This window comes from Rana temporaria, chromosome 3 (genome assembly GCF_905171775.1).
Source record: "Rana temporaria chromosome 3, aRanTem1.1, whole genome shotgun sequence".
In the NCBI taxonomy this organism is placed as follows: Eukaryota; Metazoa; Chordata; class Amphibia; order Anura; family Ranidae; genus Rana; species Rana temporaria.
The window spans coordinates 277,143,805-277,155,873 of record NC_053491.1 but is presented as its reverse complement, the minus strand read 5'-3'; the positions used below and the strand labels follow the sequence as shown (position 1 = coordinate 277,155,873).

The 12,069-nt window shown below is 41.9% G+C and overlaps 1 protein-coding gene across 1 annotated transcript in view; it reads right to left on the bottom strand.

Moving 5' to 3' along the window:
- The window catches only part of WWC1 (WW and C2 domain containing 1), a 218,560-nt gene that overhangs the window by 52,218 nt on the left and 154,273 nt on the right, over positions 1-12,069 (bottom strand). The window contains exons 10-11 of the mRNA XM_040344669.1: positions 10,928-11,017; positions 3,602-4,143 (exon numbers count right to left, since the gene is read on the bottom strand). Of these exons, the coding sequence (XP_040200603.1) occupies positions 3,602-4,143; positions 10,928-11,017 (632 nt within the window). The remainder of the gene's footprint in view (positions 1-3,601; positions 4,144-10,927; positions 11,018-12,069) is intronic.

The following is a 12,069-nucleotide window of genomic DNA, read 5'->3' as shown; positions in this document are numbered from 1 at the left end:
ACTCCTAATTTGTTACATTGCAGGATTTACTATATCCTCAGCGATTTTGTCTGAGAACAAATTATTATCATAATTCATTAAAGCCACAGTGCATTAGTTTATTAAAAACTGTCACTGGTTATTACTTATTAGCAAGACAGAAATATGCAAGTCTACATTAAAATGTCATTGGTTTCATACATTTATTGTTCAACGTAACCCCAAAAGTGACATTTTGCTGCAGATTCAATTTGTAAAAAGCTTATTGTGCCCAAGCAGTGCGCTTGTAAGACCGCTGCGCAAATACGGTGCGACAAAAAGTATTGCAATGACCACCATTTTATTCTCTAGGGTGTTATATTAAAAAAAAGTATAATGTTTGGGGGTTCCAAGTAATTTTCTATAAAAAAAAAATGTTTTTAACTTGTAAACACAGAGTCTGAAAAACAGGCTCGGTCCTTCGGTGGTTAATTTTCTTTTGGATCAATATTATTACTATCACAAGGGATGGACATCAGCGTCCATCCAGCAGGTATAGCCGCCAGCAGCGATAATAATGTTCTGCTAACAGGGAAGGTCCCCACTGGCAGAATACAATAGCGCTGTGGGAGGGATTCTTCCATCAACATGAACTGTGTTGATGGTGGAATCGCGCAATTTCGAGGGTGGAAGGAAAGAAAATTACATAATCTGCTGCTTCTGAACACGACATGAGGAACCAGATAAAAAGTAATATGTGTTGTGCGTCTAATGTTTCAGCGGGCTGCATATTAATGCCTTAAAATGGTTGTAAACCCTCAATGACAACTTTCACCTACAGGTAAGTCTAGATTAAGGCCTCATGCACACTGGACGTTAAAAATAATGTTATAAAAAAGCCAGTAGCTTTGCAGTGAGTTTTTCAACGTTTTTTTAATAGCGTTTTTTAGCGTTTATTGGCGTTTTCTTGCGTTAATTCCGCATTAGCGTTTTTTAGCTTTTTTTTGTTAAAAAAAAAATATATATATGTATTTTTTTTAATGAATCAAAAACATTAAAAAACGCTGGTGAGTGAAGTTTTTGAGCGTTTATCAACATTTATCAGCGTTTATCAGCATTAGAGCGTTTTTACAGCTGAAAAACGTCTCTCAGAACCCACTAGTTTTGGGTTTTTTTTACTGCTCAAAAACGCCACTGCCCAAAACTGCTGATAACAGCCTATGTGTGCATGGACACATAGGATAACAACATGATAGAGAGTTTATTTACTGTAAAAAAAAAAACATCTACTGCCAAAAACAGCTGCTGTAAAAACGTCCAAAAACGTCCAGTGTGCATGAGGCATAAGGCTTACCTGTAGGTGCTTGCAATATCTCCTTAACCTACACGGTTTAGGAGATATTTTCAAAAAAGACAGCACCGATGTCTACAGCGCATGTGCGCCGTAGACAATGGCGCAGGCGCACTGAGCGTGCCATTTCCGAAGGCGATCGTGCCGTCACTGGGAGTGACATCATCGCGGCTCCTGCCATTCACAGCCACGATACACGGAAGTCACTCCGGGAGAGATGGTGGCAGAGGAACGAGGACCGCTGCGGGGGCTTCGATCTCAGATAAGTAATTCATAATGAGCTAGTATGCTGTGCATACTAGCTCATTATGCCTTTGTCTTGCAGGGTGTATTTTTATTTTTCCTTCAGAGAGTTTATTTCCTCTTTAACCACTTCAGCCCTGGAAGATTTGGTTGCTCAATGATCGGGCAATTTTTTGCGATACGGCACTGCGCCGCTTTAACTGGCAATTGCGCGTTTGTGCGATGTTGTACCCAAACAAAATTGACGTCTTTTGTTTCCCCACAAACAGAGCTTACTTTTGATGGTATTTTATGTTTTGCGCTAGAAACCAAAAAAAAAAAGAGCGACAATTTTGAAAAAAACACAATATATCTTACTTTTTGCTATAGTAAATATCCCAATAAAAAAAATATTAATAATTTTTCCTCCGTTTCGGCCGATATGTATTCTTCTACGAATTTTTAGTAAAGAAAAATCACAATAAGCGTATATTGATTGGTTTGCGCAAAATTTATAGCGTCTACAAACTATGGGAAAGATACATAGCATTTAAATGGCATTTTTATTATTATTATTTTTTTACTAGCAATGGCGGTGTTCTGCGTTTTTTTTGCAGTATTGCGATGTTGCGATGTTGAGGCGGACACTTTTGACACATTTTTGGGACCATTCACATTTACAGAGCGATCAGTGCTATAAATATGCACGGATTACTATGTAAATTATACTGGCAGGGAAGGGGTTAACACTAGGGAGCTGGGAAGGGGTTAACACTAGGGAGCTGACAAGGGGTTAACTGTGTTCCCTATTTTGTGTTCTAACTGTAGGGGGAAGGGGACTTACTATAGGAGATGACAGATTGTGGTTTCTACTTTGTAGAAACACACTATCTGTCTTCTTTCCTCTGATAGCACAGGGATTTGTGTGTTTACACACACAAACCCTCGTGCTGCCGCTCGTGCATGCGATCGTGCATTGCCGCGTGCCCTCTGGTGGCTCTCCTGGGCGAAGCTGTATATGTACGGTATTTCGCCCAGGAGAGCCATTCTGCCACAGTATATCTCTCAGGTTGTGACCCCCTGAGAGTCAGACATGCAATAAATTCAACCTTTTATCTGGTACCTTTTGTCAAGTCCTAAACGTGCCTCATCTAGAAACCAAAAGGGAGAGAAGAATAGGTTTGAGCTGTGCTGGAAAGGTAAAAGGGTCCCAAACACAGTTATGAAGTAATACTAATCTTTTTTTTTCTTATAAAAACATGCCTATACTTATCTGCTCTGTGCAATGGTTTTCTCGGGTTCCCTGTGGTGCTGCAGGCCCCTCCTCTACATCGGGTGATCCAAAGTAAAGACGTTTTTCATGGGGGCACCCGTGCAGGCTCATTCACGAGTCCTGCTGCTGCGTCCATTGACACAGTGGGATTCAGCCACTCGTCACAGCTTTTGATTGACAGCAGCAGGAGCCAATAATCTGTCTAATGAAAAGAGTGACAGCGGCTGGAGCCACTGCTCACATGCACATTGCTGGATCGGTTCAGGCTCAGGCACGGGCGGACTGACAACTCATGGGGCCCCCGGGCAATAGAAGATTATGGGGCCCCTGGGCTTACAGATGGCCACCACTCCAGGTGGCAGTGCAGAGGCGGGGCAGCTAAAATCTCTGGATTTTCACATCAAAAGCATGTTGGTTTCGGACATATCAGGGACAGATGTAAAAAAAAAACACAGATTTTTACATACTGTCCCTGGTTTTACTGAGCCTGGCAACCCTGATGGGGCCCCCTAGTGACATGGGGCCCTCGGGCAGTGCCCGAGTGACTCAATGGTCAGTCCGCCCCTGGGCTCAGGTAAAGAAAAGGGGAGGGGGGGGGTGGAGCTGCAGCACAGAAGGTTTTTCACCTTAATGCAAAGAACGCATTAAGGTGAAAAACCTTAAGGCTTTACAACCACTTTAAGTGTCCAAGGAAAGGATGCTGCACAACCTGTGAACTTGATAAAGGACAAGCTCATGCTCAGAAAATAAATCCATTGTGTGTGTAAATATATATGTGTGTGTGTGGTTTTCTTTACCTTGTCCAATAGGTTTGCCTTCTACTTCCTGTTCATAGCTTCCTTCTAGTGGCTTCTTTACTGGCTCAGCAACAAGACCAAGTTCTAAAAATTGCCTGCTTAAGTCAAAATCTTTAAAGTCTATATGGCTCAAGAAATCATCTCCGGTGAAAAGAGTCCCAGTTACAAGGGGTGAAGAAGGAGGAGATGGCGAGGAAAAAGATGACCTAGGGGATAAAGATGTCACAGATTTTGGAGTACCAGACAAAGACCTCAAGGCCTGGACACGGTTTGTGCAATCTGTCTTTTGAGATTTTACCACTTCATTTTCATGAATAGTGGTGATAGAGTCAGATGGTCTATAACCAGATGTCCCTTCTTGTAGCATAAATTCAACTTTGTTCTGGTATTCAGTATCTAGCTGATCCAAAGGTTCATAGTACAAATCCGTAAAGCTTGCTGATGTTGAAGAGTCCTGGCTGGAGGTGACCAGTGATCCCCGACTTGAAGCAAGAGATCCAGGACTGCTCCCAGATGAAAGTGACTGAGTGCTAGTAGAAAGGCTAAAAACAAGAAAGAATTATAAGGGTTAAACAAGCTTTACAAACCAAACCTGGAATCAAATCTTATTTACTTGTTTCCTTTCCCTACATACTGTATTTATTGGCGTAGAACACTCACTTTTTCACCCTGACAATCGGGTGCAAATAGCGTGTGTGTGTGTTATACACCGATACTTACTTTTTAGCTGCCTCGGAGGGGACAGGGAGGGGGGCAGGACGAGCGCCATCAGATCACATACAGTGAGGATCTCCTGTTTATTTGGCGGCCTCTGTAATAGGAAGTTCTGTCTCCTGGCCTGCCATTGGACCACTGTTCTGTCTATCATAGGAGATTCTCACTGTATGTAATCTGTCAAACGCTTGTCCCGGCCCCCTCCCTGTCCCCCTCCAAGGCTGCAGATGGGCATCAATCAGGCAGCACTGATGGCAATGGTGAGGCTGCTGCATTGATGGCAATGGTGAGGCTGCCGCATTGATGGCAACGGTGAGACTGCCGCATTGATCGCAACGGTGAGACTGCCGCATTGATGGCAACAGTGAGACTTCCGCATTGATGGCAACGGTGAGACTGCCGCATTGATGGCAACGGTGAGACTGCCGCATTGATGGCAACGGTGAGACTGCCGCATTGATGGCAACGGTGAGACTACCGCATTGATGGCAACGGTGAGACTGCCGCATTGATGGCAATGGTGAGGCTGCATTGATGTGGATTGGTGAGGCTGCATCAATAGCAATTGTGGGGCTGAAGCTAGGCATTGACCAGACTGCATATGTGCACTGACCCTTATTTGTCTTCAAAGTTCCTTATTTCAAATAGAATTTTTTTTCCTGAAACTTCCTTCTTAAAGTGAAGGTGCGTGTAATACGCCGATAAATACGGTACTAATATAAACATTTAGCAGTAACATACTATTCAGACTTAAAAAATGTATCAAAATCGCAGAACTGGTGTTCAAATGATAAAATAGCGCTATAAGGCTGGATTGGTCCAGTTCCAAAGATAGACCCAAAAGCCAGAAAAGATAAATATTGTGACAGGTGATCAAAGAAAAGATGTTTGAAGCACCTAACACCAATCCAAAGAATTCACCAATAAGTGGGTCCCGCTTTCCCACTGTGGTTAAAACTTACCACAAATGAGGTAAACACAGCTTTAAATAGCTTCTCATATGTCAGAATATTCTCTTTCTTTCAAACAGGTCATGGGATTAAAACTCAAGGAAGGCACATAAAGGGAAACAAAAAAGCACTGCAATAGTATAATTCTGTTTACAAATGCGCCCCCCAAACAGTTAAACATCCCATCTGATAATGCCCGTACAGGAAAATCACTTGTAAATAAGCAGAGTAAGTATCTCCAGTATCACCGCCGTCCTCCACGTCTAGGGGCCGTTGTAGCCACGCCCTGATGCGCTTCGTCACTTCCGACTTCAACAGAGACGCCCTCTGTTGAAATCGGAAGTGACGAAACACGTCAGGGCGTGGCTACAACGGCGCCACAAGGAAGTAAGGAGACTGCGTTCCACTGCGCTCCACCGCTGACCAACCAAACCGCATCTGTATTAATGGCTGCTCAGCACACGTGCGGCCCCTAGACGTGGAGGACGGCGGTGATACTGGTGATACCTTTCCTTACTCTGCTTCTTTACAAGTGATTTTCCTGTACGGGCATTATCAGATGGGATGTTTAACTGTTTGGGGGGCGCATTTGTAAACAGAATTATACTATTGCAGTGCTTTTTTGTTTCCCTTTATGTGCCTTCACTGAGTTTTAATCCCATGACCTGTTTGAAAGAAAGAGAATATTCTGACATATGAGAAGCTATTTAAAGCTGTGTTTACCTCATTTGTGGTAAGTTTTAACCACAGTGGGAAAGCGGGACACACTTATTGGTGAATTCTTTGGATTGGTGTTAGGTGCTTTAAACATCTTTTCTTTGATCACCTGTCACAATATTTATCTTTTCTGGCTTTTGGGTCTATCTTTGGAACTGGACCACATCCAGCCTTATAGCGCTATTTTATCATTTGAACACCAGTTCTGCGATTTTGATACATTGTTTTATATCTGCTTTGAATGGTTCTGTCTCTTTTCCATTTAAATTTTAAATAGCTGCTGTCGGGTTAAATACCAACTACAATCTGGAGGTACTTCTCCTGTTACTCTTTCTCTTTTTTTTAGAGATCTATATCTGACAGTTTCACCTCAGAAATAGTTGATACATTGTTCCTGGCGCCGAGAAGTGCATTGCAGGCCTTTATTGTGTACCTTTTTTCTATACTATTCAGACTGCCAAACTACAGCTAAAGACTAAAAAAACATCACTGCTGTTAATAGAGCAGACAAAAATTCCTTCAATTTTGTATCCCAGCGTAATGCCCACTATAGTTTTTCTCACTGTTAACATGACTCCTATACAACCCTAGAAAATTGGACACGGTTCAGGTAGTCTTTTGAAAAAGGTTCTTGTACAGCAGGGTTTATAGTACAATGGAGAGGAGCTTAACTCATGTAATACAACTACCCACCAATGTGGGATAAATTAGAAAAACTATGAGGTAACTAGAATGCCAAGCAGAACTATAATTTTGGATTTAATGCTGTATCTAATAATTTTTAATTATATCATTCATTTAGAAAGACTTCAGGCCTAACTTTATATTTACTAAAACACTGATCCAAATTGATCAAAGCACTCCCAAAGCTATTTCTCATGTCAAACCCCCTCAGTGTGACACGCCATTTTTAAATAAACAGTTACAATAAATAACAATTTATACACAAGCCATTCATAATCACCATACCCTTGCTAAACCTGGTAATCATAAATGAATGTTGTGTATAAATAGATGGCATGTGATCATGACCATGTGACTTTTGTTTATATACAACATATATTCAGGATCACCAAGGTCAAGCAAGGATACAGGGATATTGAATAGCGTATCACATTACCCATTTATGACCATAATGTCCTTGCTTGACCTACTGATCAAAAATGGAAGTTCATAAACAAAAGCCACTAAGGATAACTGGGTCAAGTGAGAACATTGTAATCATTGGTGACTTAGGATAAAAAATAAATAAAAAAAACACAACAAAAAAATGTAAATATAAAGCAATAAGAATACGTAATAAAATGTAAAGCACATCATTTTTGCCTTTTTTTGGGGTGCATGTTGCTGTTTAAGTTTGTTTAGACAATAAAAAAAAACAGCTAAAGGGCTCTTTCACACAGAACGGATCCATGATGATCCGCCCCGCGGACCTCTGCTTACTCAGCGGGATCACTCCGCTGATCCCCGCTGAGCCGATGGATAACAGGGCGGTCCCCGCACACTGTGCAGGGACCGCCCTGTCTTTTCTCCGTTCTCCCCTATGGGGGATGGGATGAACACGGACCGTCTGTCCATGTTCATCCGATCCGCAGACAGATGGAAAATGCAGAAGCGGGCGAGATCGAGTGTCAGTGGATGTTCATCTGCTGACACCCACGATCTCATAGGGACCAGTGTATGTCCCTTTTTCATCCGTACACGGATGGATGAAAAAGCGGACATACGGTCCACCCGTGTGAAAGAGCCCAAAGAGGAAGAAGCCCTCCTGTACACTTACTTAGAGGGTTACTCTGGATTTCTAAAGTTACAGGGTTTGGGGCCAATCTGAAGTTTTAAGGTGTAGAAATGTGGGCTGATTTGAGGTCTAAAGGTGCAGAAATTGGGGTTATTATATAATGATTAATGATTTACATGCCATTAGCAGTAAAACTACAAGTGCAAAAATTGAAAACTAAGATTGCAGTGTGCGACTGTGTCTTTTTATATAACCATTAGACAGCTAGCGTGCCAGTAAACAATGTGCAAAAGGTTGCTGACCCCTGATTACTTGTAAACCCTCGGGGAGAAGTTACATCTACAGGTAAGCCTAGATTAAGGTTTACCTGCAGGTGCTTACAATATCCGAGACCTACACGGTTTAGGAGATATTTGCAATTTCCCTAAGCGACGCCTTCAACGGCGCATTCGCCGTCTTGAAAGGGCATGCTGTGCCGTTTCAAGCCAGGGTCATGCCGTTTAAGGCGGCACCCACGTGCATGCATGAAGATGGATGCTCGCTGCCATGGAGGAAGACGGTGACATCGCAGGCTTCTACTGTCACATAATGGGCTACTATGAAATGCATAGTAGCCCATTATGCTTTACCTTTGCAGGGAGACATAGGAAGTAAACCCCATCAGGGTTTACTTCCTCTTTAATGGTCCAGATTGTTACTTTCACATGGTTTTGCTTCATATTGGCTAAAAACACTCAAACAACAAAATACTGTACACCAAAATATAAGTGATAAGACACAGAACGTTTTAAATGGTTTAATCTTATTTTGCCATTTAACTGAACATACACAATGGTATGTAACGGACCACACATGGCATGATTAAAAAACAAAATATAAAAAAAACTGCTTAATTACATAAAAGATCTATGTCCATTCACTTTAGCAGCTATAACTTTTTTGGTGTGGTGCCTTTGTTTTCTGAGTAATTTTAAACAAACAAGACGGACTTACTGCTCTCACAGCATTATTTTTAATAAAGCAATGGCATTGGTAGCAAGCAGATCCTCCTCAGAAAGTAATAACTGAAAAAGCATGTTAGGCCCCATACACACGGGAGGATTTATCCGCGGATACGGTCCAGCGGACCGTTTCCACGGATAAATCCTCTCGAGGATTTCCGCGGATTTCCATGCGATGGAGTGTACTCACCATCGCATGGAAATCCGCGCTGAAATCCTCTGGCGATGACGTGTCGCGCCCGTCACCGCGATTATGACGCGGCGACGTGCGCGACGCTGTCATATAAGGAATTCCACGCATGCGTCTAATCATTACGACGCATGCGGGGGATCCCTTCGGACGGATGGATCCGGTGAGTCTGTACAGACCAGCGGATCCATCCGTTGGGATGGATTCCAGCGGATAGATTTGATAGCATGTCATCAAATATTTATCCGCTGGAAATCCATCCCAGGGGATAAATATCCGCGGAAACAGATCCGCTGGAGTGTACACACCATAGGATCTATCCGCTGAAACCCATTCGCTGGGATTTTTCAGCGGATGGATTCTATCGTGTGTATGGGGCCTAAGTGTCTGCATGACAGCAAACAGCAGTAAGTAAACTCTAGAATAACGTTTTGCAATGTCTTCTTGGGTCCCCTGGTGGCTCTCTGCCCCCCCCCCCCTTCCAGTGCCCCCAAAGCAAGTCGCTTGTGTGTCCATAAGACACACAAAAAGTATCTCTGCCCTCCCCCCCACTGGCTGGGATTGACAGCAGTGGGAGCCAATACTGCTGTGTCTGAGCCAATGAGGAGGGAGAAAGCCAAGAGAGCCTTGGCTCTCATGCACATGGCTGAATTGAGATGGGACTCAGGTAAGTATTAATGGGAGATCTGGGAGGAAGCTGCCCACAGAAGTTTTTTTTACCTTCACACAGAATGCATGAAGGTAAAAAACGTTTAACCTTTACAACCACTTTAATATTACTTTATAATTAGACTTAAAGCAGAACTTCACCCAAAAGGGGAAGTTCTGCTCTTCCTCCTCCCACCCTCCTCCTTTACATTGGGCAAATTATTTATCTTTGGGAGGGGGGTGGGGGGGGAGGGGGTACCTGATTTTAAAAGGTTTGACTTACGGTCAAACTGCAGCAATCACTGCAGCAATCTGAGAAGAATTTAGCCCCTCCTCTCGTTTTCTGGGACACAGAAGACTGTGGGACCAATCACAAAGCAGAGCACAGCTCACAGTTGGAAGTAGTCAAGATGCCGGCGCCTGCGCCCACGCCCACAGCCAATTGAAGCATCAGCTCAAGTGAGGACTTTGCTCAATCCAGGGGCAGGTAAGTGTCCTTATATTAAAAGTAAGCAGCTACAGTATGTGCAGCTACTGACAATTTATTTTTTGGAAGGGGGGGGGAGACTGGAGCTCCTCTAATGCCGCGTAAACACCATCACTTTCTGCGATGTAAAAAAACGACATTTCTGTGAAGTAAAAATGACCGTTTTTGAAACTTCAATTTTCAAAGACAAAGTTGCCTACACACCATTGTTTTTCTCACAATGTTCTAGCAAAGCGAGGTTAACGTTCTCACCACTTATTCCATTGAAAGCTTGCTTCATAAGTAGCTTCTGGGCATGCGCGGGTGAAAAAACGTTGTTTAAAACGACGTTTTTTACTACACACGGTCAATTTCTGTGAAGTAAAGTTGACGTTTTGAAAAACGACACATAAAATTGAAGCATGCTTCAATTTTTTTTGGTCGTTTTTTAGAAGACATAAAACGACGTTTTCCCCCACACACGGTCAATTAAAGTGACGTGTTTAAAAACGTAATTTTTTTTCATCACATAAAGTGATGATGTGTACGCGGCATTAGTGTCTACGATTTAACAGAAATTCAATTTTTCATACATCTTAGTTATTTAACAGGCTTGGAACAAGCGTGAAGTCAAAACTCCTAGACTCCATACTTGTTCCATATCTGTGGCTGCGCATTTTAAAGCCTTTAGATCAGCATGATAGTCAGGTAACTGTAGACTGCTTCATTCTTTCAGTACAGGTTTCCTTTATTACGGAACCAATAAACATCCACTTATTTATGCTTTAATTGTCACGCGCGCAGGGATTCAATTATTTTCCATGTGCAATGGTACTACACACTGTCTAGCACAGTACATTTTGCATTGTAGATACGCAATACTGCTTTACTTTATGTGTTACCTTCTCAGTTGTATGTGCAGTGTTGCCATTACCCTGGTTGTGTCTTCCAGTTCTCTAACCAACTGATTCCTTTTACTGCTCATCTTTAACCTAAAATAGGAGAAAGAGTGTAAATGTTAGACATTATAATGTTTAGGTAATTATATTCGATTTGTTTAAAAAAATTGAGAAAAGCAGACCATAATATCTATTAGGCTTTGGGTTGATTGAGGCCCGCAGGAATTCTATTACTTTCCAAGTACCATAACAACTTTTTAGAACAGCATCTGTTGCTTTGACATTATGGGCAGAATTTTAACACACCTGTAATAGGTCTTGTTTACAGTATACATAATACGTTACTAATTCCAAAAGGGAAATTGGGAAATTTGTTTAGTAACAAAATTCGATGCAGTATAAATAGACTAAGCAAATTGTTTACTATGGCATTCAAACTATAACCTATTTTCCCTAGGTTTTCAAAATTCTATAAATTAAAAAGCATAATTTCCACCTTAAGGAATGTATTTAGAGAGTAACGGATAACCTGTTCCAGTTCCTGCCCCCCTTGACCCTTTACCATTGCAATAGAGTGTGTGTGTGTGTGTGTGGGGGGGGGGGTTGTTGCGGGCAGAACTCTAGAGGATGTGTTTGCAGAATCCTACGAAAAAAACACTTTCAAAATACGTACATTTATTTTTTCCCCTTAAAATCTGAATCCTTTAATTTCACACAATTATATCTAACCGTGTACTAGCCTGGCAACTGCTAAAGTTTATAGGCTTACCCAACAGGAGACAATATAAGACAAGCAATTTAAAAATATTTTAGGAATATTATCGTTTAGTCTTGAACATACACATACCCTTTAAAAACACCCATTGGACCTATGTAACGTATTTATCGGCGTATAACACGCACAGGGTATAACACGCACAGGCGTATAACACGCATCCTAACTTTATGAGGGAAGTTTCAGGGAAAAAACATTCCGCAGCCCCCTGCGTATAACACACAGGCACAGTTTACCCTCTATTTTCAGGGTAAAAAAGTGAGTGTTATACGCCAATAAATACAGTATTTCTTTTTGAAATTATTTTTTTGTAACTTCTTTTTTATTTTTATACAAGTACAGAACAGGAAAACAGTCCACAATGTTCAGC